Source organism: Apus apus, chromosome 1, assembly GCF_020740795.1.
Source record: "Apus apus isolate bApuApu2 chromosome 1, bApuApu2.pri.cur, whole genome shotgun sequence".
In the NCBI taxonomy this organism is placed as follows: Eukaryota; Metazoa; Chordata; class Aves; order Apodiformes; family Apodidae; genus Apus; species Apus apus.
The window spans coordinates 123,351,618-123,377,035 of record NC_067282.1 but is presented as its reverse complement, the minus strand read 5'-3'; the positions used below and the strand labels follow the sequence as shown (position 1 = coordinate 123,377,035).

Sequence of the window (25,418 nt, the reverse complement as noted above, 5' to 3'; positions counted from 1 at the left end):
CATGATTCTCCCTAATAATGGAGAGAATCCTACAAAACCTAATTAAGGAAGTTTTTATAGAGTTTTGGAACCCAAAAAACAAAGTCAAGTGACTCACTTGTATTTCCTCAGCCACTTTGTTGGACCACAGCATGATTAAGTACTTAAAGGCAGAACAACAACAACTCTGGCAACAGTATTAGCCATCTCATACACAGATGACCTGAAGATATTTAGTTCCTCCAGCACCCAGCTTAAATATATGCTAAATATAGCCTTGGCCTTTTCTTTTGACATTAAGATAAAATTTGTCACAGAGCTGTGTCTCACTGCTTTTAAACCTTAGCTCTAAAGGGTCTGAAATCCATTTCTCAACTTTCCTAGAAGTAAGCTATTCACCAGGTTCCTTCCAAAAATTCTTTACTCTTGCTTACCACTTTGAAATTCCTTGATTGGCATAGCAACAGAAATTCACACAGTGCTTCAAATTCTAGAAACATTAAGAACTTCACCACAAATCTGTGCCTTAGTAAGAACAATTGACTTGACCTGGACCTATGTGGTAACTTTGTCATTGCAAAAGTAAGTCCTAAAAGCATTTAGGCCCCCAATCTTACTGCTTTGAGACACTGTAAAAGTATAATCCACCGAGAAAACTTCTGTCATGAATGTACATTGGTTGTCAAATTATAGCCTTCCATTAGACTGCAGACTATTGTCTACAGTCTAAGGTCCAAAAAACTTACCTTTAAAAAATGGGTAGTTTTTTTTAATGGAGGAATATGAATCGGGTACTATGTTATCAGATATTAGAAGTGATACTGCTTATTTGAATATATAGGTATCTGGATTGTACTAGGCAGTGCATTACACACTTAAAAAAAAAAAAGGCCACCAAAAAATGTCCCTATGCCAAAAACCTGGCATATAAAATATAAATTTGACATAATAAAAGACATAGCTGGAAAAATAATTCAACACCTTTACCAACTCCCTGATTGTAAATCCCCAATCCAGGTTGTTGTTTTTTTTTTTTATAAAAACCCTCCAAGGAAGCTAGTTGATAGCTTAAAAGGTCATGAGAGACCTTACAGGATCACCCGACCTTATTAATGCAATAAATATTAGGGCTTTGATGAATTAAATGCACTATACCGAACAACTCAGCAAGCATCGCAATGGACTGTTAGCACAGGGAAAGCTATCCTCATTACTAAAAATCTGTACTGTTTCTAGTCTAAATTAATCTAGTTTCAGTTTCCAGTATCTTAAGTTTTTGTTAGACCTCTACTATTAAAATACTATTCCCTACAGTTACAGCTATAAGCTTCAAAAAACACAGAAATACTCTTGAAGAGCTCAGTAAGAAACCTTTGCCAATCCTTCAGTCATTCTTCTGGCTCCTCTGGTTTCTTTTCAACACAACACTTTTTGAAGTGCACTGGGACAAGGTATAGCTAGCTATACAACTAAATCTGGAAAACAAGGAAGACAGGAAGGGGAGAAGGAAGAAGTGAGAAAAATAGTGGGCGATGAGAAAAAATTACACAGGAAAAAGATATGAATGAACAAAGGCAACTACCGGCCTAGAGCCAAAACTCTGTAATAAAAATAGAAAGGAGAAAATGCAAACCCTAGAATTTTGAAGCTGGCTGCACTTCATGTGCAAACTGTAGTGATCTCACTGGAAAGGGCTTTAGACTGTTGGCAGGCTTTTTTCTTATTTCAAGCTACAAAGCAGATAACCTAAAAAAATCCGGGGGTCATTTTACAGTGTGCTTTTGAAAGCTGTCCTTTGCTCATCTTGAAAGATTATGTTGGACAACCACTTTGCACACTCTCATGGAGGCTGTGATGAGGACAAAGAATCCCACAGACTCTGCATTAATCTCTCACTGAATGAGAGTTACAGTTCTCAAGTATAAAAGCTTACAAAGGCTTGTATATTGCAGGCACAGCCTATAAATGCTAAAACAGCTGCTCGGAGAACACTAGGAAGCAAATAAATTTCACCACATAGATTATTTGCCTTATGTTTTCAGTAACACATCACCTAGCTTCTAATTCTGAACACTACATGGAGAACCTTTGAATGATCAATTCTTATGACAGAAAGTAAATCCAAGTAGAAAGTTTCAAATTGAAAGGAAGTAAAACTTACTGTAATTGGCACATCTTTTGTTCCTGAATTTAATAAATGCAGATTTAAAATTTTTGGCAGATCTGTTAAAGAACAAAAAACATACCTGGCTATTAGGCTACTTCAACATAAAAACCATATACAAAGTAATCTGCACTTGCTTATTTCTCATGTGAACCCACTGTTGTTCAGTTTTTAAAAGCCAGACTAACATGACAGTACAGTAATTCTAAATATATAGCTGGTCCCACAAATCTGACACACTTAGAAGCTGCACTTTTGTGCATTAATAGGTATTACATGCTTCAGCTAACGACTTACATTTCTAGCACATTAAGAAATGAACAGGCTAAAAATACTGCAAGGAATGATTTTAGCAGATGCACCAATATTCAGCAGACAATATTATTATTTTAAAATCTTTACATGCTAAGTAATTGACAAAGAACAAATACTTCATACTACGCTTTTTAGTTGAAAGAAGATATATACTGCCTTTCTTTAGCAACAAATTCCTTTTTGCAGTTTCAAAAGATACCTTTGGTTTTACTAATTTCTGCCACAGAGATGTATTTTTTTTAAATCACTAAACAATATTAAAACTGTTAGGCACAATATGTAAGTAGCACTTAAAACTATCACAGGCAACACGTTTGATTAAATTTCAGTTATAACTTTCATTATTCCTTGTGTCTGAAAATCATTACAACTTGTGCAGCTGTAAAGCAACCTTTCAAAACAAGTTCACAAATTAGGTAAACTGAGAATGGCTTTCAGACTCAGCCACACACAACTCTGGAAGACTAGAGATATTATTAGGCTTATAACTGGATCTGCAACAAACTTGTTTGTTCACATCTCAAGTATACTTGCAGGTGAGTGACTTTTGTGCACTGTTGTAACACATTGTTATCCTTCTTTTGAAACTCTGGCTATTGAAAAGCATCATTCCACAAGCAACCCTGAATAGTAATACAAAAGTAAGTGGGTTTTCTCCTCCCCATCCTACTCCTTATGAATACTTTGAGACCTGAAGCATAATTTACCTTGTGTTCGTAGTGTACCAAAATCTAGCATTTCTGTTGATGAATAGATTCCTGGCGCTGTAAGAAAAAAGGGAGAAAAGTTGCCATTTTCTTATTATACATTAAGTTAATTAAGCTAAAGAACTTCAAAACCAACCAAAAAAAAAAAACGCAATCACTTTTTTTACAAACCTGTAGTAACTTCTACTTCAACAGGGAGGATGATAAATTCTGTGTTGTCAGAGGCATTTGTTTTTATTCTAATGAAGGCTGTGTGATTATCTGCTTCTCTTGAAGAAAAGCTGGCTCTCATCACTCCTTTTGTTTCATAGGGAGGTATTTCCTGATAAATAATCAAAGCAAATTTATGAGACTGCAGTAATTACAAAAAAAGGTGCCACATGAAAATTTTACCAGAGAAGCAATGACTAGAATTGTATTAAGATTAAAAGGTGCAAAATCAGTAAGAGATAGGCTGCATGTTACTAAAATTACCATTACATTTAGTAAGGATAGTTGTGATCACCTAATATAACACTGATTAAAAATAGGTATATACAAGGGAACTTTCATGTCCCATTTAAGTTTCATATATTACAATTGTGGTAAAGAGACAATAAATTGACTAAATTGACAGAATCTGCCAATAAGCAAAATCTACTAAAAATGTTACTGAGTGCATTAACATCAAACATTGTTTTGGCAAACTCTAATTGTTCTTTTTCTCCAAAGTAGATACAGGGCAAACAGTTTCAGTGCTATAGAAACAGATGTCAAAACCATCTAACTAAAGGCAGACTAAAATAATGAAAGAACTGCAAGTAATCAGAAGCTTGTGGAGCAGCAGCTTTTTAATCTCCAAGCAATTTAGAGCAAAAAAGTAAAAATGTGTTTTTGTTTCTTAGTTTCTGTACCAAGCCTATTCCATCAGATCCAATTTGCATTCGTGGTTTGAAAAACAATTCTTTTTGAACTTGCTGGACACAGCTGCAGCACAAGACTAGGTTCAGAACCAGTGCTGAAATACTAACATTGCATATTCCCCCCTTCACAGTACAAAAGGGCTGGGAAACTGGGTATTTTCTTCTTCCCAATTTTTTTCTTTAATCAACAGATTGAAACCTTGCTTTGCAATTTAGAGCTTCTTCCTCTTGAAATGCAAATAAATATGTCAGAAAGTGGGAATTTATGATGAGTAGTCCTTGCATCAATTGATGTTTCAATTGACAGATTCTTTTTAGATAAAGAAAACTGGACAGGATGTAACCCATACAGGTGCCAATTGTCTCACACCACTCTTCAGTGCTTTCTGTAGTACAAACACTAATCCACTGAGGAGATCAAGCTGTATTTTCCATGGCACAATGACTGTAGATGCATTCTTTAAAAATCATTAAATATCAATGTAACTACTTTCAACTGTACTACTTGGTGAGTCTCTCAACTAAAAGCTCTCAAGTTCTGTTTTCACACTTACCACAGACCTAATGTAGTGCAGTCATTTGTTAATGTTTCAAAGGATATAGATCTGACCCTTCCATATGTGTAACCAGGGATCCAAGGTTTGTCGTATCTCTCAAGTAACTTTGAACAGTGATTACAAAAATAATCCTGCATATGCCCACTGCTTCATCCAATCATCCACACATTTGGCATCAAAACCACTTCAGACAGTGATGCACATTCCTATGTTAAAGCACCATCATCCTATTTCAAATAACTTCTACTTTGCGGCTTTTTCTTACTGCAGTGCAGCTCTTGATATAAGCAATACAATGATGTATCTGGATGTTTACTGGTTAATTACTTCTATTTGCTTTATTGTTTTGAAATACACGTGGCTGATATGAAAACCAAGACTGCTGACTAGTATTAACCTAACTACCATTTCATACAATACACTGGAAGCTCTCACATGCATGTCATCATTGTTTGAAGAAACAGAACTAGAAGTAAACCAGACATCTAAAACTCTTCTTTTGTTTGGAGCTTTAACCTGTTTATTTTGTACCAACTAACAGCTACAGAATTCAAGATTCCCCTTAAGTCAGCTTTTGTCAACAAGGAAGGGATTATCTTTAGAAGGAATGGCATTTGATTAAGATGTCTAAACATTAGGACCTTCATTTTTTAAAATCCATTTTAATTTTTACCTCTACCCTCAGCATCTGTGTACTCATTGCACTGCATTTTTTTAAAGTCTGTAGTCACATTCACTTGTTTGCAATTTTTGTCCCTTCTTAGCTCACTTGGAAATATCCTGGGTTTACTCATTACAACAGAAATTAACTGTCAGTGACTGTAATGAAACATTTAAGCAAGAGAAAAGTTTTAAAGCCCAATGACTTTAAGGTCTATTCCAGACAAAAAAAGTCATATATTTCTCCTTTGAGTTAGGACAATGGAAGGACTACACTGTCCTCAATGCTCAAGAAGGTGTAATTCATTCTACTGGGAATCATAATCTTCCTGTCATTTCAAAAAAAGCACAGCTCAATAGCAATGGCTTCTTTTAATTAAATCTTGCTTCAATTCATATTACCATACTATTAGCAGGCCCTGCTATAATTTCATTTTTATGGAGTATTTTTAATAATTACATGAAACAAAGTTGTTAAAAAAATCCAAAACCTAAAAAAATATAAAAATATAATCTCCCCAAACAAGTACAGTGAATGATGCAAGACATTACTACTCACCCATAGCTTCCTTGTACCTCCTTGCTGACCTGTTGGAAGCTCTAAATGGAGATCACCTCCACTGGAATACATTTCTACCACCTGAGGTGGACAACAGGAAAATGTTAGCAACTGAACTTTAAAGGGATCCTGTTTTAACTATCAGGTATTACAATGTGTAAGGTCATGGGTTAGCAACTATTTGACCACTGTAGTATCTTGTTAATCCACTTTTCATTATGACACAGCCATTTGCTAGCGCTACACTTTATGTGCTTTCAGTAGCATTTCAGAAGTTGCGGATCAGTTAACAGAATCAGGTGACATTTATCAATGGACTATTCATCTGCTTCTTTGCTGAGGTACAGACATCAATCCTGCCTTAAGGTAAGAATGCTTGCCAACAGTGCATACTAGGGTACACTGTAAAGACACCTGATGGTGTGCAAAACAAGCAGAAGGAAGTTAAGAAGCATGCCTGGATTAAAAGCACAAGATCTATTTTACTTGGTTTGCTTCAGCATCCTTCTTAATTACCAGTGAAGTTTAACTCTTTATTTTGCTGTATGATATATAAGTATGCAATGTAAATTTCACAGTAAAACGTCAATTTAGCAGAACAAAGAGAACTGTAAGCTAAATCTACTATTTCTAGAACAACTGATTACCATTTTAATAGAAAAACATTTATATAACATGAAAGACTTGGCCTCAAACAGCTTCAACATTCAACCGGAATTTTAAGAAGTAGCAAAATGAACTTCAATTTAATATCATAAAAATAAATGAGCATGTAATGGTTTTCTTTTAGGCTCACCTGCAAAGGTTCACTGTGAGGGTTATGTATATTTATTATAGGAGAAAAGCTGCTATTTACAGGAACTCGTGCCCCAATAAAAGGGCGCAATCGGTAGGGGTTCGGTACTCCAATGCCAAACACCTGATTCAGAAAAAGAAAAACAAGATTCAGAAGCTGTAGGTATTTGCTGCAGCCTAACATATGTGTGCCAATTTTAGTAATATACCAAGTACTCTTTTTCAATGAATTTTATAGTATACTTCTAACCAAACATTTACAACCACTATCATGCTAAAGCACTAACATAACGAAACCATTTGACAGCTGAGGGGTATTTCTCATAGCTAATACTTACTCATGCTGACATATTTAGGACACAGAAAGTCAAAATACCATCTTTTTTTTCCCTGATACTCTGAAACACTAAATAGCAGCAAAAGGCTAAAAAGACTTGAAGTATTTTTTAATCATACCATTAGAAGAAGCTGTGCATACCCCCTCCTTGCAAAGTGTTCAAGGGCAAGTTGGATGGGGCCCTGAGCAACCTGGTCTAGTAGGAGGTGTCCCTGTCCATGCAGGGGGGTTGAAACTAGATGAACTTTAAGGTCCCTTCCAGCCCAAACCATTCTGTGATTCTATAATAATGGAACAGACTACCCACATGGGAAGTTTTTTTTGTTGTTGTTTTCCAAACATTGCCAAGGTAGTCATATTCTTTCAACAAAAGCATTTTCTCTCACTTTTCAGACTCTCTCAACTCTCTCAGGTTTATCTTCCTGAATCTCAAATAATTTTTTGCCAGCTTAATGAATAAAATTGTCTTCTCACTGGATCAGATGAGTACAGAGCTAAAGAATGAAGTGGATTCACTGCAATGAGCCACTAAAATAACACACACAAGGAAGTTTAATTTCATCAATCTGGCTTATAGTATTGCCCTACAGCTATTTACAATGGTATATACCTCTGTGTTACAACAAGAAGCAGGGATGGGAACCTCTTCAACTGAGCTGACAGAAAAAACCTATTGTGCAAATACCCTGGGATGGTTAAGCATGTCATAAAGATACTGCTCTAGCTGATTCACACTTCACAACGTTTTCTGGAAGAGTGTAGATCCTTACCTGGTAAGTAAATACCCCATGATTAGAAGTGTTAATAAATAAAGTGTTCTCTACATTTCCCACTACTCTTGCGAGGAAAACTACATCAAAGGACGTATTCCCTCCTGGAAGAATTTTCTGGAAAAAATAAAAACAAGCAAGCAAAAGAATAAGCAAACTGTTTATTGAAGACACTCCACCCTGCAGATGAACAACAGGTTTTGTGCTGCAGACGACCTCTATGTGTCCTTTATGGAAAACTCAAATTAGAAACTCTACTGCAGATTTGGAAAAAAAAAAGAGCTGAAATTTTAGACAAATAAAAATGTGTAACAAAATCATTAAAATCCCAATAATTTATAACTATTGTCTAGTGCAGGATCATACTTAACTGAATTCTATGCTGAATTCTGAACTGAAGAGCCCAGCTTATAAAAAGTATTTTGGACTGACAGTTTCCAGAAAGTTGCAGAAAGGCAAGACTTCTGTAAGTGGAAAAGCTTGCTTATAGACAGGTTTTATTAAGTTTTTATTGTTTACGTGGTCCCTGCTAAGCCACAGGCCCTGCAGGCAAAACGGAAACCAGAGGACTATATCTGACAATAACATGGTTAAGAGTTAACCCTGCTGACACCAAGCTTCTTCATTTGTGAGTTCTCTTAACATGATTGCACTAAGAGCACTGGAAATGACTGCTTCAAAAACACTAGACTTAACATTTTCAGAAAAACTGTAAGCACAGCTTGTTCCTGTATATGCTCCAAGGCAACCAATGCTTAATAGCTGCTTCAGCAACACAGGAGATCTGCTGTTAAACCATCAGTTACAGTATATGCTTCCAACACAGTCAGAACTCCTATGTAATACTTAATTCATTCTATTCTAGTCCGGTTTTGTGTGTGTTTCTGTGCTTGGTTCTAATTTGCTTGGTAACTGATAGGAGATCAAGAGCTGCAATATCTTAATACTTTTAGGTATGTAATTATTGCAACAAGTAGCTCATTTAAGGAAGGAATAGAAATCAAGCTCCCATTCTGGGTAGGGCCAGGGTGGGGGGCGGGGAAAGGAAAGAAGTTCATTTTGAGAAAGCAAAGCAACTTACCCTATTTTGAAAAAACGATGCATGAAAATGTGATGTTGTAGCAGAAATTGATACTAAGGTAATTGTTTCTTCTGAGCTAGGGTTATGTAGGTAAACTTTTTCCATTTTTGGCATTCCAACTGGCCTGGCAAAACAGAGAGAGAGAGCATTTTTTAAGTGTCAGATTTCTAGAAAACACAGCATTAGGCTTCGTCCCATTAAGCCAGATAGGAACATAACTATGATAACACTGCCAACAAGACTTTGCCTTAAATGTTCTTTTTTCAAGTAACATACATGTAAATTCTACCTTGAAGAATTACTTAGTTAATACCTTTTCCATTATTTTCTTGATTAATTTTCCTGAAGGTTTACATAACATTTTATGATCTCTAAAATGACACCTATTCAAAATAAAATTCTATTTTTCAAGGTTTTACTTCAGAATCAGAAGAGGCAAAGTTTTCTATTCCTGCACGAGAACATTTAAATAATTATCTTAAGAAAGGCTGCACATAGAAACTTAAAATAAATGGAAGACCCTAGACAGAATCTAAACACAATTTTTTTTCCTTATAGATTGTAAGTAGTCTTAGCCAGAACCCACAATTTTTCTGGTATTATATAGTACAGTCTACAGAGCATATTCACCAATTATTTTTCAGACTTTGGCATCTCTTTGAGTTTTTTTCATGCCTCTTAACAGATATATGTTAAGCATCAGCATCAAGGCACTAATAAAGCATATAGATTACAATTTGTTCCAAATTAAATTTCGGAATTCAGAACAGTTAACTCTTAATTTTGTGTGTTTCATGTAGCACCCCTTTCCATGTCACCTGCTCCACTGCAAGGAACATAAAACTATTTATAAGAATTACTATCTGTAGTACTTGGAAGTGATGACAAGTACCAGCCAGTTGTTATGCCATCCTCAGTTAACTTCAACAGGCCAAAATAATAAGCACTGTTGTAGCTGCATAGTTTTTCAACTGAGAAGGATGGTGTCTCAATTCACAAAGCAACCTAAGTTTGCTGTAAATTAAAGGCTGTATTGAATGGAGGACTTTGTGACAGTAAAGAAACTATACCACAATTTACAGAGTGATTCCAGTAACAGACAGAATCTCCTACTTAGGAAACATGGGCTCACTAATAGATGTTAAAGAGCATTATATTAATTTAAATACACAATTATTAACCTTTAATAAACTGCATAATCACTAACAGTAGAATGTATCCACACTCTACTATTGTAAACCTCTTTGCTTTACTTGCTGAGTCCTCCTAATTTCGTGTCTCCATCAGCAAACACTTGTTCTTGATCCTTCTTTCACTGTTAAAAAATTCTAATTTTGATTTCTCTAACTTAACTAGTGTTGAAGATGACAATTTCTTTCCTTAGCTTTTAAAAACCCATTTAAAACCTGCAATCCAGGTTAAGCCATAACATAAAAGTATTTATATCTGTTGCCAGTGTACATCAGGATACTAGAAAAGGAAATGGTTTCTCAGCTGTGATGTCTGCATTAACTGCTGTAACAACTGTGCTGTTGATCAATGGAACCAGCCAGTTAAACTACACACCTGCTTTCTAGGGAAAAGCTTATCAAACCAGGGGAATCTGAATGAGAGCCATCCCTCCAAAGTACCCCATCTCTAACCTACCCTTAGCAAAAAAACCAAAACCAAACCACCCACAAAAGCACAACTGAGATAAGTGTCTGCTGATACAGAGTTAGCCAGCACCCCCTGAATTCTGACCCCACTGCTTCAAACCACCCCTTCACTGACATCAGTACAGATGGGCAAGAGTATTTTCTCTGCTTGATAACTGTGAAAGGCATAAGTTTAATGTCAGCCAAATCTACAGAAACAGGACAAACCTCACTTGTTTTTTCTGCCACCTAAAATCCAGGAAAAGCAGTGTGCACCAGACACATTTAATGAATCTACATCCCAAGCAATAATCACACACGGGATGCTCTCCAGGCTGTGGATTATCAAGCCACAACGAACTGCACCAGTACAGTTTTACCTGATGCCAGATTTTACAGTAAAATTTCCTGGAGTGGATATTGCTAGCACTTTGCATTGCAAGAAGCTCGTACAGACACACACCTTCATCAAAGCATGTCAGATTTTGCTCCTGATCTTTTGACCCTGTATCATGCTAGGTCCACATACACCACAACTTAGGTGAAAAGATGGTATATAACAAGGATGACGTGCCTGTTCAAATGGGTGAAGAAGTCTTGTTTTTTACTGCTGCAACTCAACCCTTTCTAAAGTCTGACTTAGTATCTGCAGTGTATTATAAGCATGTCCTTGTAATGGAATTCATTGCTGCTCTAGGGATCGAGAGGAAAATTATTCTAACAAATCTAATCAGCTCCTACAAGAACTTGGGGAGATGAGTCCTTGATTTATTGGCTCAAACTTCAATTGCAAAAATATCTAGCTACTCACTATGAAGCAAATATGGATTGGAGAAAATGCCCTTTTAAGAGTAACAATAGTTTATCTTACTGAATATAGTTTAGACACCTCTGTAAAATGCTTGCTTTATTTATCAAAACGTACACAAATCTATTACTGAAATGCAAAAGATATAAATTCAGCAGACATATTCTTCCTCTTCCATTTCCTATTCTTTTCTGGGAGGCTGGAGGGAGAACTGAAGTCGACCAAAAGCTTCCCGCTTAGATTTTGTAATGCTCAGAATACAGGTGAATATACTCAAGAACATACTCGATTCAAGCAAATTTCTCATTAATTTGAGAGTTCAACAAATATTCTTCCCCTAAGTTTTTGGTTTCGTTTGGATTTTTTTGTTTGTTTGTTGTTTTTTTTTCTTGTTTATCATCTTTGGCTATTACTGAAATAATTTAAAGACCAGTTGTCACACAGCATTTCAAAAGTTTCACGTGGGTTAAATCTGTTTCCTGTGTCAGACAGGAGTGAATATCAGATGCCTAGAAGGCAAATGCATAATAATGCGGAAAGCATTCAAAGTCAGGTGCCCAGAGAACTCTCCTAGCCTCTATATATGTGCATCTTGGGAACTGCCTGAACCCATGCAGATGGTTCTCCAGTCAGAAGATCAGAGAAAGCAAGCTCCAAAGATAAAAACTTTTGACTTGTTTTGTATCCAGACTTGGTTTTGACTTGTCATGTATCCAGATATTTTTAATTACATGAAATGAGCTGGAATCACAAGGTTACCTCTACAGACTGAAAGATAATGCCTTTTTTATTCCATTCTGAAGAAAATGTTAGTTCCATGTATGCAGGAAGCCTGCATGATGTGACTACACAATTGATGACTAGAGCATTCCTCCTGTTTCACATAAACTGCATGCACCACTGGTTGAGTGACAGAGGCTTCTTTAACTGAAATTAGAGTTACCGAAGCACAACAAACCAGAAGGCTTTTGGTTTTGTATATGTACTAGACTATAGATCAATAGTTTCTCAGCTTCCAGAATTCACTGGCTTTTACATTATACTTGAGAAACAGTTAGTGCCCAAGTAACATACTAAATGGAGCAAACATCCCATTTTATGCTAGGAATCTAACTTAGATCTCATACACCAAATCATACCTTTTCAAGTTAGCAAAACCCCATATACAAAAACCAAGTAGTAGAGTCTTATCCAATCATGTCACCAAGTGTGATTTGAATGAATCTAAGAGTGCAATAAACTATTACTTGCTTAGGCAGCATTTTGCTGCCTAGTATGTTATGTGAACAAAAACCATGGGAAAATCTGGACTAAATGACAATTTGCTGCCAACAGTTTCTTACATTTAACAAACTCAAATTAACATTTCATTTGCAATACTTAAAAATTCTAGTAATCTCAAACTTTCACACATTAGAAGTGTATCAAATGTACTATGTAAACATTTGGATGCACATTATACGTAGCTTATAGGTCCTTTCACCATTTGTAGATATACTTGTTTAAAATATAAGACAACTAGCAAGTTGGATAAACTCTCTAGTTGCTAGAATTTTCCAGTCTTCACTGTTAAGATATTAGAGTTCTTGAAGAAAATAGCACAATTTGCTAAACTTCTCATCCTCTTATGTTACTTTCAGTAACATAAGGTCAGGAGATCTGCAAGAAGGTCTCCAATATTTGAATATTACTGCTTTCAAGGCCAGCTCAAACAGTTTAGAATAACCTGCCAAATACTACAGCTCACAAAAAAGAAACACGAAAATGTTACAAAAATTCCCTAAGGAAAACACTGCAAAGGAAACGCAAAGTGAGATTGTTTCTTGACAGAAAACTGAAAGTGAGATTTTCAGAATACTGTCCCTCCACCAAGAAAACTGTCTGGAGAATAGGACCTTGCTCAAAGGGAGTGAAGCAAGAACCTCATCACAGAAGCATATGCTGATCAAGAATTAAAATACTATTTTTGCTAGAAGTATCATTTCATACATTGCCAATCATTTGTATGAAGCAGTGATGAGATGTGAACTTTAAAATAATTCCACATTTAAAAATGTTGATGCTATGTAATTCTAGCTTAGATTGTTAGTAACCTAAAATACTCAATACCCAAGTGCTCCTTTGCTAGAAGTTACTTCTACCAAAAATTTAATTGTGAAGAACTTACAAAATTTACTTTTGATAAAGTGAGAGTTGAATTAACACAGAAGAAGGCAATGTATCAAGGCCTATGAAGATTCAAATTCTCCCAGAAAGCAGGTACAAAAACTGAGTATGAACTGCCCTGGAAGAGTACTTTTCTGTCTTGTCCCAGATGGGCCACCTGCAAGAGCTCCATTATGAAGACTTTTCTCAAACACAGAAAGCCATATAGGTAATGATTGTTCTGGCAAATAAGCCTCTGAGCAACCAACTCCCAAAACTATGAAGTCGACCAAATGGTTACTGTTTCTGTGTTAGAGAATCTTAAATAATCCATTCCCATTTAACAATAGGAGAAAGCTGCAGTTTGGAAGACAGATTACAAGGAACAGAAACACAGATAAGAATAAAGGCAGCTAGTTGTGGAATTGTTTGGGGCAAAAGGTTTTATGCCTCATTTTTTAAAGCCCCAAATCTCTGATATCCAACTTGTTGCAGAATTTATTCCAGAGGAAGATTGGTGTTGCTTCAGAAACACGAGCAGAAGGCTTCCACATTAAGTAACCAAATGAGTATTCCACTTAGTCCAAGCAGTCCCCTGGAGCAGTGATATGGGAGAACCTGCCTCAGTTCCACCCCCTTCCCAGAAGCTTAATGTATACAGAGAACATTTGGGATGTCTTCAAGTGAGCTAAAGATTTGCATGTCCCAATATACAGCATTTCCTTTGATAAATGTGAGATAACCTGGACTGCCTTCAAAGTGGTAAAATATTGCATTGTTCATTTTATATTAAAACAGCATTAAAATTCCCCCCATTATAAAACAGAAGGCCACCAGAATCTCATCTCACAGGAATTGTGTCTACAGCACCCATTTTTCAACTCAATACTCATTTTGATTTTCTGAGATCCCTAGATAAAGTAACTTCTAATAAATATTCCTGCTCAAGTTGGCATGTTTTTGAAACATCTAATTAAACCCCAGCACTCTTAGCAGATAAAAAATGTCACAGGAAGAAGGAATTAGCTTACAACTGAAATTAAATATTGCAATTTTCTTTATCCTAGAGATGATACATATCAATAGCTCAGCATAAACATGAACTTTGAACAAGCTTGCTCTACTAAATGCTACATGCTACTTACAATGAAAAAACACTCTTTAGGTACAATGCTTATTGAGAAACTAAACATACACTTTATGTCTTTCCTAAAATCCATTAACGGTGAGAAAATAACAGAAGGCTGGTGAGGAGGATCGTAAACACTCTCAAGTGACTTGCAGCTGGGCTGTCGCAAAACATGTCTATGATACTAATCATGGTTTTGCCTTGTGTGTTGGACAAGTAGAACATCTGTGTTTAGATAACATCAGCCTGTGATAGACCCTATCGAAGATGCTTGAGATTCCTGCCCTACTGTGAGAAAGATCAGAGCCCGGTGGTAAGCGACGGCTGTGTGAACCCTTGATATACAGCCAAAAAAGGGCAGGTTTGGTGATCCTCTAACAAGGAACAAGCTCCACAGGGCCTGTGTCCCTGCTTGTTTGCCTCTGCCCAGGTGCTGCTTCAGGGAACCCCTGGTTGGTGAGGTAATGAAAATTTACTCTTTGCATTTCATCGTGGTTTTGTGGTTGTTCCTGCATCCTGCCTGTGCCGCTCACACATGAACAAAGAAAGAAATGCCAGAATTTGAATGTGAACACCCTGTTTTAACAGGCTAAAAAGCCAAAAGCTTAAACCTCCATTATTGGGCTTCCAAGGTGCTTGGCACCTGCAGCATATTCCCACCATTAGGTTGAGTTAGTCAGCATTCCTCAGAGTTGGTTCACTTTTATTTAAATGCCTAAGTACGTATTTTAAAACTGAACTAAATAATATCTAAACTTTTTGCAAAACTGTTTTTTATATCTTACTGAAGACATTGGAATGGACTTCCCAGGGAAGTGGTGGAGGCACCATCCCTGGAGGTGTTCAAGGAAAAGCTGGATGTGGCACTTAGTGCCATGGTCTAGCTGATGTGGTGGTGTTGGTCATAGGCTGGACTTGATGAACTTAAAGGTCTTTTCCAGCCTTGGTAGTTCTGTGTATGAAGGTTTTTTTCTTTTTATAAAGCCTATTTCTGGAAAACTAACATATAGTGTCTCTTCTTTCAGAAACACAGAAGCATACACCTTGTCAATACACAGGAGCTTCCTTGCAAACCTCTCTGGTCACCTCACTGTACAACAGTATTTCTTACAGATAAGGAGTACAATATTTTGATTAATAATAGATGGCTTATCTGTAAATAAGCCAGCCTTTCATCCAGCAGCAGTACTGGCTGAGGATGGAAGGAGCAATTCTGTGCTAAGGCACACCTGGGTTGTTTTCTTTCTTCCAGTTTGAACTGTTAACAAAAAGTTCAAAATGCCCTCACTGCAGTTTACATTGTGTTAGGGTATCAATCATGCACAGAGGCTGCTTCATTGACATATCCAACACTGATTTTGACTGGTAATAAGATAACTGTAGCTACCTATACACAATAACCAGTTATAGTAAGAAAAGGCTGAAGTAGTTCTCAGAGGAACTTATTACAAACAAGCATTGTCGAAATGTTGAACTTCCTTCTTGCACCCCTTTTTTAATCTTTAGAGAAGTCACAGATAAGTCACTGTAAACCATTACATGCAGTCCCTGAGAATCCAAACCACAGTCAGCAGCAGGGTGGAGCATGGAGCTAGGTTCCTGGAGGCTGTTTGTTCTCTTTGAGGCTGTATTTTCACAACTCTACAACAGCACAATTTTAACAACTGCAGTTCTATTGACATTTTTTCCCCACCAAAGAAAGCAATAGTAACATGGGCTATGTACAAGCAGAAAGGTAACCTAACCTCAGTACATTAAGCTCTAGACCTGAAACAGTTTCAACTCTACGTAGTAGCTGTACAAGTACCTAAAAAGTAAGTCCAAGTACCTACACCACCAAAACCATGTCAGCTGATAAGTAGCTACATGTTTAAGACACAACACACTAGCTCTCTGAGACATGTAAGTCAACTACACTTACAGGCAACTTATCAATGCAATTTATGCGTACAATCTTCTCCATCTGTTTTAAATGCTCTTTAGACATATTTTTCTATTTATCCAACTAAACAGATCAAAAGACTTTTCAACTTACTGTTCATGGAAATCCAGCATTGGTGGCTCAAACCGGAGAGGTCGGCAATTTCCCCGATATAGGGATACGCTGCAAGAAAAAAATCAAAATGCTGTAAAATACACTGTTAAATTAGACATTTTGCTCCCTTCCCATCTCAAATTACCCTTCCTTAGCAAAAGTTTCATTAATACTAATAACAGAGCAACTAATTCTGAAGAAGAAACAACCTGGCAAACTTGTTCGTCAGAATACCGTAATTTTACAGCCACTTGCATCAAAGAAGTGTGGCCAGCAGGGCCAGGGAGGTGATTCTGCCCCTCTACTCTGCTCTGGTGAGACCCCACCTGGAGTGCTGTGTACAGCTCTGAAACTCTCATCACAGGAAAGACACGGAGCTGTTGGAGAGGGTCCAGAGAAGGGCCACAAAGATGACCAGAGGGCTGGAGCACCTCTGCTATGAAGACAGGCTAGGAGAGTTGGGGTTGTTCAGCCTGGAGAAGAGAAGGCTCCAGGGAGACCTCATAGCAGCCTTCCAGTACCTGAGGGGGCTACAGGAAAGCTGGGGAGGGGCTTTTCACCAGAGAAGATAGTGATAGGACAAGGGGTAATGGTTTTAAACTGAATGAGGGGAGATTTTGGTTAGACATCAGGAAGAAATTGTTCCCCTTGAGGGTAGTAAGGTGCTGGAATAAGTTGTCTAGGGAGGTTGTTGATGCCCCCTCCCTGGAGGTGTTCAAGGCCTGGCTGGATGAGGTTTTGTGCAGCCTGGTCTACTGGGAGGTGTCCCTGCTCATAGCAGGGAGGTTGGAACTTGATCTTTAAGGTCCCTTCCAATTTTAACCATCTATGATTCTATGATTATGTGGTGTCCCCAAGAAAGATTACGCAGGAGTACAAATCTTGGAAATGGGTGTAATTGAAACGTTAGCCATCACTATATAGAGGAAAACTACATGAAACAGTAAGCTAAGCAGGTTTATATAATCTTTCATAACACTATCCAAACACCTTCATCAATGTATGACAGTCATTTACATACCCATCATGAGTTTCTCCAGCTACATCTGCATTAGAACAGAAACATTCATGGACCCACTTGATGGTACTGGGGCCACATGGTAAAAAACAGCCTGTTGTCTATACTGCTAAAATCTTGATCTCTAGAAGACTGCTCTAGGAACATTCCTTGGTTTTGCTGCCCATACTAACATCCCACTGGGAACTAACTCTTCAGGAGAACACCAATAAATGTAGATTAAGACTGAAATACCACTCAAACACTCCAGCAGTGAAGACAATGAAGTATCTGGAAACATTCTCTACTACTGCTTATTTTACTAGTACAGTTTTAAGGAGCACAAGCAGTAACTCACAACTTAAGTTACAAGAAAAAGCACGAAACAGTTTCATTGACTGAAACATTTTCTTATTCAGGATAACTCTGACCACTCTTAACTATCACTCTAATTCAGCAGTACTTTATTTTGGGCTGAGTAAAAGATTATATTAATACAATTAAACATCTGGCATACTTCCAGAATAACTAATTCTTGATCAAATTCAGACCTGTTTCCATACTCAAGAATCAGTTTAACATGAAAGCTATTTACAGGAGCAAAAACTTAAGAATGGATGTATGAAATCTTAACCGTATTCTCTAATGGCACAGATCTGGACAATGACAACAGTGTAACAAAGCAACACCTTTTTAATAAAAAGACAATGTCTCGATGACTCACTCAAGTACTCTACAACTGAATTTCCACACTTCGAGTATTACACATGTGTATACATGGGAGATCTATTAATGTTGACTGATTTACAGCTCTCTAAGTTTGGACGTCAAAGCATCTTCAATACTACTTAAGAGCATAGTCTTTAAAACCAGCTTTATCCACATAACAAAAGTAAAAACACTACTGGGGCAAGAGCAGGCATAGCACTGTCAGCATTAGTGTGTACGTGTGTGTGTGAACATATACCACAAAACAATAGAAATGAACATGCAAGGAACATTAATCAGAATAACTATATGCAGATGCACAAAAAAATTACAGTTCTTAGAACTATTAAGTGCTGCTGTGATTCATTACAGCTGTTGACCAAGAGAGCACTCGGTTATGCCTTCTATCATGTTTGTTCTTATCCTGAGAACACGTGCACAACAAAATTAAGTTTACAAAGACACTGGACATGAGAGTATAACATTAGAAAAATTATATTAGCAATAGTATTTTTGAAGGATAAAACAAGTTGATAAGAAGTCTTCAAAGTGATCACCTCACTTTTCAAAGTTTATGGTTCAATTAAAAAAAAACCTTTAGAGCACATTTTTAAACTGAAAAGTCAAAAAGCTTGTACTTCTACTGTCAAAATAACACCAAAGAAAAACTGTTTCTTCAATAATGATTTTTAAAATAGTTTTGTCAAATTCTTCCAATTTCAAAACTCTGAACAGTCAGCCAGCACCTCTTTTTTATTGGCAATTATTGGTAAAAGGACATATCAGCTCCTCTTATAGAAAAGTTATCATAAATATTTATAGTATTTACAATAAGTATAATGAAGATGCTAATTTCAAAAGTATTGAAAATACAGTGAAGAGTCACTTGAACTATCAAGACATGCACAATTCTCCACATACATAAGAAGTTTAGGCACTGATTTCTCAGAGTGCCTAGCTATAGTATCCTGGATAGGAATTTAAACACTACAGAATTTTTAAATGGCCTAAGTTTGGTAAAGGCAGCTAAATAACAAAAAATGCCAACTATTATAATAGAAGCAACAGCTGTAATAAGATTCAAATGGGAACAAGCAATACTGAATTCCCAAACTTTGCCTACTGAAAGGCCCAACGTGAGTCAACTTGCAGCAGACATACAAAACGAGGGACTTGCTCACTGAAAGCAGGATACACCCATTGGTAGGGCAACTTGACAGCATAATGACATTTAAGGTAACTACTACTGTATGCACATAGAACTGCTCCTAGTCTTATATCAGAATGTAAATGTTTCTCTTTCGATAACCCTCCAAGTTTTCAAACCTCTAAAGTCTCTCAAGTAAGTGAGAGAGCACTTCTGACAGCTGCCAACAAGCTTGCACAGACCAAGAACTGGCCAGGAGTCATCTGAACACAGAACATTCAGAATTGCCTAGTCCCTGACAATTATTTAAGATGGTCCTGACACCTCTTCTGCAAGAATTCTGATTTTAAAAATGAAATTTCACAGTGAACTACACGCAGTCCCCGACACCATTATTACCACCCAATGTACCATCTGCTCTGTCAAAGTGAGAGGGCATTTACCTCAACTACTGACACAAGTACTTTACTAGTAATACCCAGAAGCAACCTACTAACAGATGCAATTAACTGAAGAGCAACTTCATGTCTCAATAAGGTTAGTCACAGATGCATTTAAAAAGACGGCCAAAATATCAATGCCTGGTAAGACTGTAGGTAATACGGATGTCTGTCTTTGCTGAGACACAATTTTCTTCTAAGGACATTCTGCAGCAGTTCTAAAATGTCTTCCTGTTTACCACAGAGTATTAAACGCTCTCATAATCTTAAATAATTCGGGCACATCTCTGCAAAGATTTCTGCAAAGTTGGGCAGTAACTTTTTCCTGTATCCTCATGTTACCTTTTCTAGCTGTTCTGGGATTTCTGGAGGAGGTCTGCACTCTGTGAAATCTTATCAGTATCATCTTTAATTGCTACTGTGGAAAATTCAAATCTAAGCATTACCCTACACATATTTTTCCCACATTACTCTACCAGTTGTTTAAAGGGTTTTATTTCACCTCCTGTGCCATAAATTGTCAAGAAATAAAGACAAAAGCATTGAGTAGTCAAAGAGCAAGAGATCACAGAATGACAGAATGATAGAAAGGTTTGGGTTGGAAGGGACCTTAAAGACCATCTAGTTCCAGCCCTCCTGCCATGGGCAGGGACACCTCCCATTAGACCAGGGTGCCCAAAGCCCCAGCCAACCCGGCCTTGAAAATATCTCATTATTTTATTTAGAAACACAAACTCTTAGAAAACCATTACTTTGTTATTTCTTTTACCACAAAATAAAATTAAGTGTGTCCAAAAATAACCAAGTGAGTTTTAAAAATAAAAAATATGCAAACACCACATAGTGGATACCTTCAGTGCCAGAGCATCCTTTGAAAAAGCCACTGCAAAGACAGTACATTTTTGGCGAAAAAAACTAACTAATCTTATTCCCTTTTGTGTATCCATATTTTAAAATAAGCCTGAGCTGCATATACCATAAAATGTAGTTAAAATTCTATATTTAGAATTATTTTAGAGATACGGGTATAGACACTGCCTCAGTGAGAAAGTGAATTCCTACAAAACATTTTACCACCTCAGTATCTGGCAGTAGGCACTGCTATAAAAGTTCAGATGAATAAATAGACTAGGAACAAAAGTTCTTCATAAACTACACCCAGCTAGCGGTTGGCTCAGTTATTATGCCAACATAAACCATGTATCAGGAAAATATAGTCATTATATCAGACATTAAACTTCAAAGTTAAAAATTCCTGAGGGATTTATCTGGGGAAAACTTGGGGAAAGAACTGTAACCTGTACACGTAACTTGACCATGGTCAAGAACAAAACTAATGAAATGGCTAGTTCATGTTCCTCCTTCCAACTAGTGTTAAAAAGTAGGTCAAAGCCATGAATAAACTCTCCAGATAGAGAAGAAATATCTGCAAGTTATATTAAGGAGATATAAAGACAATAAAAGACAAGTTATCTAGAGAAGTTAAGCATGTGGACCAGAAACCTTGAGTTCTTAGTAACGTCATTGAAGAAAAAAAAATAATCTAGAAAAATACTTGAAATAAAGGTCCATGTAAAACCAATACTGGCAGAGTGAAAACAGACAGCAAATTGGTTATCTACATTGCTAAATGGCATTGAGGAGTTTGTGATGCAGATCTTCATCATACTGTGATTGAACCTCAAATAGGCCAGTGATCTGAAGTGGAATGGACTATTTCTCCAGGAAACCTGGAGATTTTTCAAATATGTAAATCAGTGTTTTATTAGAAAACACTTTAGAACACTGAAATTTCAAACACAGAAAGCAATTTTCTTAGATGAGAAAATCAAACTAAAAATCCTGGGAGCATAGCTAATCAATAGCCTCACTCTCAATGACCACCAAATTCAATAGTTTCCTGGGAGACAAAAAAACTGCACATAATCCCTAGGTCCCAATAAAGGCACCTTCTTTTTGCCATTGAGACTCAATGATTTAAACAAGATATTATTCCATTTAAACTATCTCCATGAAGTCCAACTCTATCCAAGACACAAACCACACTAATCAGAGTTCTTAGAAGTTCAATTGTCATTGCTGAATTTACATCTGCACACTTTCAATCTGACTGACATGCTGCAGTGCAGAGCTACAGCTGTTCAAGTTCCTGCTCACAGCTGTGTCCCCTACCATTGTGCAGTCCTGTAACAGTTCATGGAAAAATGCAACAAATACCCACAGCACAACGAGTCCCAGCTCACAATCCATGTACAAACCCATCATCACTGTTGGGGTAAAATAAGTCACTGGAGCATGAACTGCAGCAGCTGAGCCACAAGCACAGATACTCACCCTCCCTGTCACCTGAGAGAAAATCCCTGGCAGGTAGCACAGGTAAACAACAACTAGTGCACTTGCACCTTAAACTACTCATGATGTTTGCGACTTATTAATTAGCAGAGGTCCAGTTGATTTAATATTACAAACCATGACAGGGAAGAACAAAACCATAATTTAGCTTAAGCCAAGTGGAAATGGCTTATGGAAACGGAAGCTTTAGAAGTTAATAATATTTATAACTATACTGCTCTGTAAACTATTTGCTTTGATCGTCTTTTTCCAGAAACATTACAGATTGTCTTATTTATCTTTCAAAATACCACAGGACTTCAACAATAAAATTCAAGACGTTCTTCTATTGATGTACAAAAAGTCTGAATCCACTATAGGGTAGTGAGTGCCAGAGTTCACACAATCAGTCAAAGACAGCAAAATGGGGAAAATCTCCAGTAAACAAATTATTACAAGGGCATAATTTTGATTTGATCTTTAAAAAACTATTTAATTTTATATTGACCAAATGTTATGGTTTGTATGATTAAGGCAACCAGGAAAACAAAATTCAAGTAACTCTAAATGTGGTAAATCATTCTTCTATCACAGTACAGTTCACAAACAGAAGTGCATAGATAGAATGTGTAAATGATTAACAGAGAAACCAGTACTGAATACACTTTTGGAAATTATTTATGGGAGCAGTTTAGTGAAACGTGTATTCTGCTTGCTTAATCCAAACAGGCAAGCAGAAAACAAAAGCTTAGAAAGCTTAATTTGAGGGATTTCCTAGGTGAGAAATAAATGAGCAGAACCCCTGAAGGACAGAAAGAAGCCTCCATTGCTGGGAAAGGTGACAGAAGACAAATTCAGGGGAGGTACAGCATGACAAAATTTCAAGTTTTATGCAAAATGACTAAGATAAACTTGTTTAATTAAAAAGCAAATGAGAAGTTCATATAACATAAGTTTGACAAAATTCACATTATCATGATACACAAACTGCTTCAAGCTTCAGATCAAAATATAAGGTAACAGCCTTATTTCACTACATAAAGTTACATTATCACAATAAAGATAATATGATTTTACGCTTTAATTTGACCTGGAGTGAAAGACCTCCTACATTCTCATAAGGTTCTTCTGTGCCTTCATGTTCACTCTACCTGCCACATTGAATTCCAAGTATACTTAGAAATGTAGTATTAGGTGGGCCAAAGTATTTTCATACACTGCAAGATTTAGGTCTGTATCTAATCAGAAGGCAGCACAGACTGGTAAGTGATACAAATAGGATCAAGGCTTTTAAGCGTAAAATTAAAAATGTTGAGCTTTTTTTCAGAGACTTTTCAAAACCTGTTGCAAAGAGAATGCTCTTAAGCTTATATTTAAGCAGCTATATACATAGTAAAATAAGAACTTCTCACATACTCATCTAAAATTCAAAAAATAATAGTCCTAGATTTCCAGAAAAGAAAATGTAAGAGCCCATGAAAAAAACCGAACAAACAACTAACTGTATCTACTGAAAATAAGCTATGCTTTACATGACAGATTGATGAATGCTGCTGTATAAGAAACAAGCTTCATTATTACTAGTCAATGGACTCATTAAATACAAAGGAATACCTAAAGAGTCACAAGAGACAAGTTAGAGACCAAGGGTCTCTAACATGCAGTGCTCACTGATAACAGATTACATCCTGCAGGGTAGGGAATGGCAGGGAAGAATCTATCTAAAGTACAATCATAGCTTTTCTTCAAAAGGACTCCAAGAACTTTTGAAACAGGTAAACAAACTCACTCCTTTTTCAATAAAACTTTGGTAAAATTATTAAAAAAACATCTACAGCGTCTCAGTTTACACCCCCCTTATTTACACAGAATTACAAAGTAAATTAAATAATTCTTCCATTTCTTATTCCATATGTGAAGTGATTTAGCTGTCCAATATTAAAAATTGCTTTACATTTTAGTTTAATTTCCTCGGTATGAGACAAATAATTGAAAAACTACACTATTTGTATTTGTTCTTGTTTACACTAAAATTTAATTATTCTCATGAAAAATATCACAAATGTTGCCATAGGATGGCTGCACTAAACTTTAAGAAAATCATGCTTACCTTTTCTGTTGATATGAACTGAGGCCTATTGTTGTCTCAGTCTGTAAAAGAAAAAAAAAAAATTAAATTTAAGACACTGACAGCCTTATACTTTGTGAAGAAACAAAACAAAATAACCCAGCACTGTAACAAGTTAGCACATCGGATTTTGAAAGACAAAAGGAGAAGCTCCTATCAGGAGAAGAAAACACAAATTGGCTTTGCTCACTTAATGACTTAAAGCAATTAAGCCTGTACCAAAAGACAAAAAGAACTGCAGTCAGTTCCAGTGATAGGAATTCCCACAAACTGTAAGACAAGCAGCAACTTAACAACTTGAAAGATGAGAAGAGGAAAAAAGTCCAGGAAATTATAACATTGTAGCAACAAAACAGATCATATATATAAGAAACAAATTATGAAAATCACATAAAACAAATAACAATCAAGCAATTATCTCACTGGTGTAATTTAATGAACTAGAAAACGAAGAACACTATAATCTCCATTTGATTAGGAAACTTCATCTCCTTCCCTGCTAATGATCTTCTAGCCTCTATTATTCACACCTTCACTAGCACTCTGCAGGAAATTACAGTTAATTACCTGAAAACAAGGAGGTTAGGTTGTTTAAGACATTTCAACTACTTTAACCTTGTCTAAGAAATCCCAAATGGTTTAGAAGACTGAGTATGGAATATCCTACTGACACAGCTAACATTCAAATATGAGACTTAAAACTTCTGTCTTCCCACAAGATTTAGGGATCAAATTGAAGATTTCAGTCCTTTTTTTAAGAGAAGGCACTTCATGGCCAAGTGCCATTTTATCTCCTGGAAGCAGGAAGAAAGCTTACAGGTCTGCTAAAGCCTATGGTGCACCTAGGGCAGCCATCTGACACAGTTCACCTCTAGCATAAAGTAGTTGTTTGTTTGCAAGGGAAATGTGAATTTTTCATATCTCATCTCAGAACTGAAGTAAAATCCCTTGGCTGGGCACTTGACAGATTTCTATTTCAACTACAAATTACACTTTCTTTCCTTCTTTTGTTCCCAAGAAAAATGTATCTTTTCTTAAAAAAAAAAAAATAAATTAGTATTATGTTTGCTTAAGAATCCTTCTAATA

General features: G+C 36.5%; 1 protein-coding gene across 1 annotated transcript in view; it reads right to left on the bottom strand.

Annotated features, from left to right (window-relative positions):
- TMEM131 (transmembrane protein 131) overlaps positions 1-25,418 on the bottom strand; it is a 99,805-nt gene that overhangs the window by 43,956 nt on the left and 30,431 nt on the right. The window contains exons 3-11 of the mRNA XM_051610271.1: positions 24,314-24,354; positions 16,581-16,649; positions 8,827-8,950; positions 7,746-7,862; positions 6,640-6,762; positions 5,844-5,924; positions 3,337-3,487; positions 3,166-3,222; positions 2,141-2,202 (exon numbers count right to left, since the gene is read on the bottom strand). Of these exons, the coding sequence (XP_051466231.1) occupies positions 2,141-2,202; positions 3,166-3,222; positions 3,337-3,487; positions 5,844-5,924; positions 6,640-6,762; positions 7,746-7,862; positions 8,827-8,950; positions 16,581-16,649; positions 24,314-24,354 (825 nt within the window). The remainder of the gene's footprint in view (positions 1-2,140; positions 2,203-3,165; positions 3,223-3,336; positions 3,488-5,843; positions 5,925-6,639; positions 6,763-7,745; positions 7,863-8,826; positions 8,951-16,580; positions 16,650-24,313; positions 24,355-25,418) is intronic.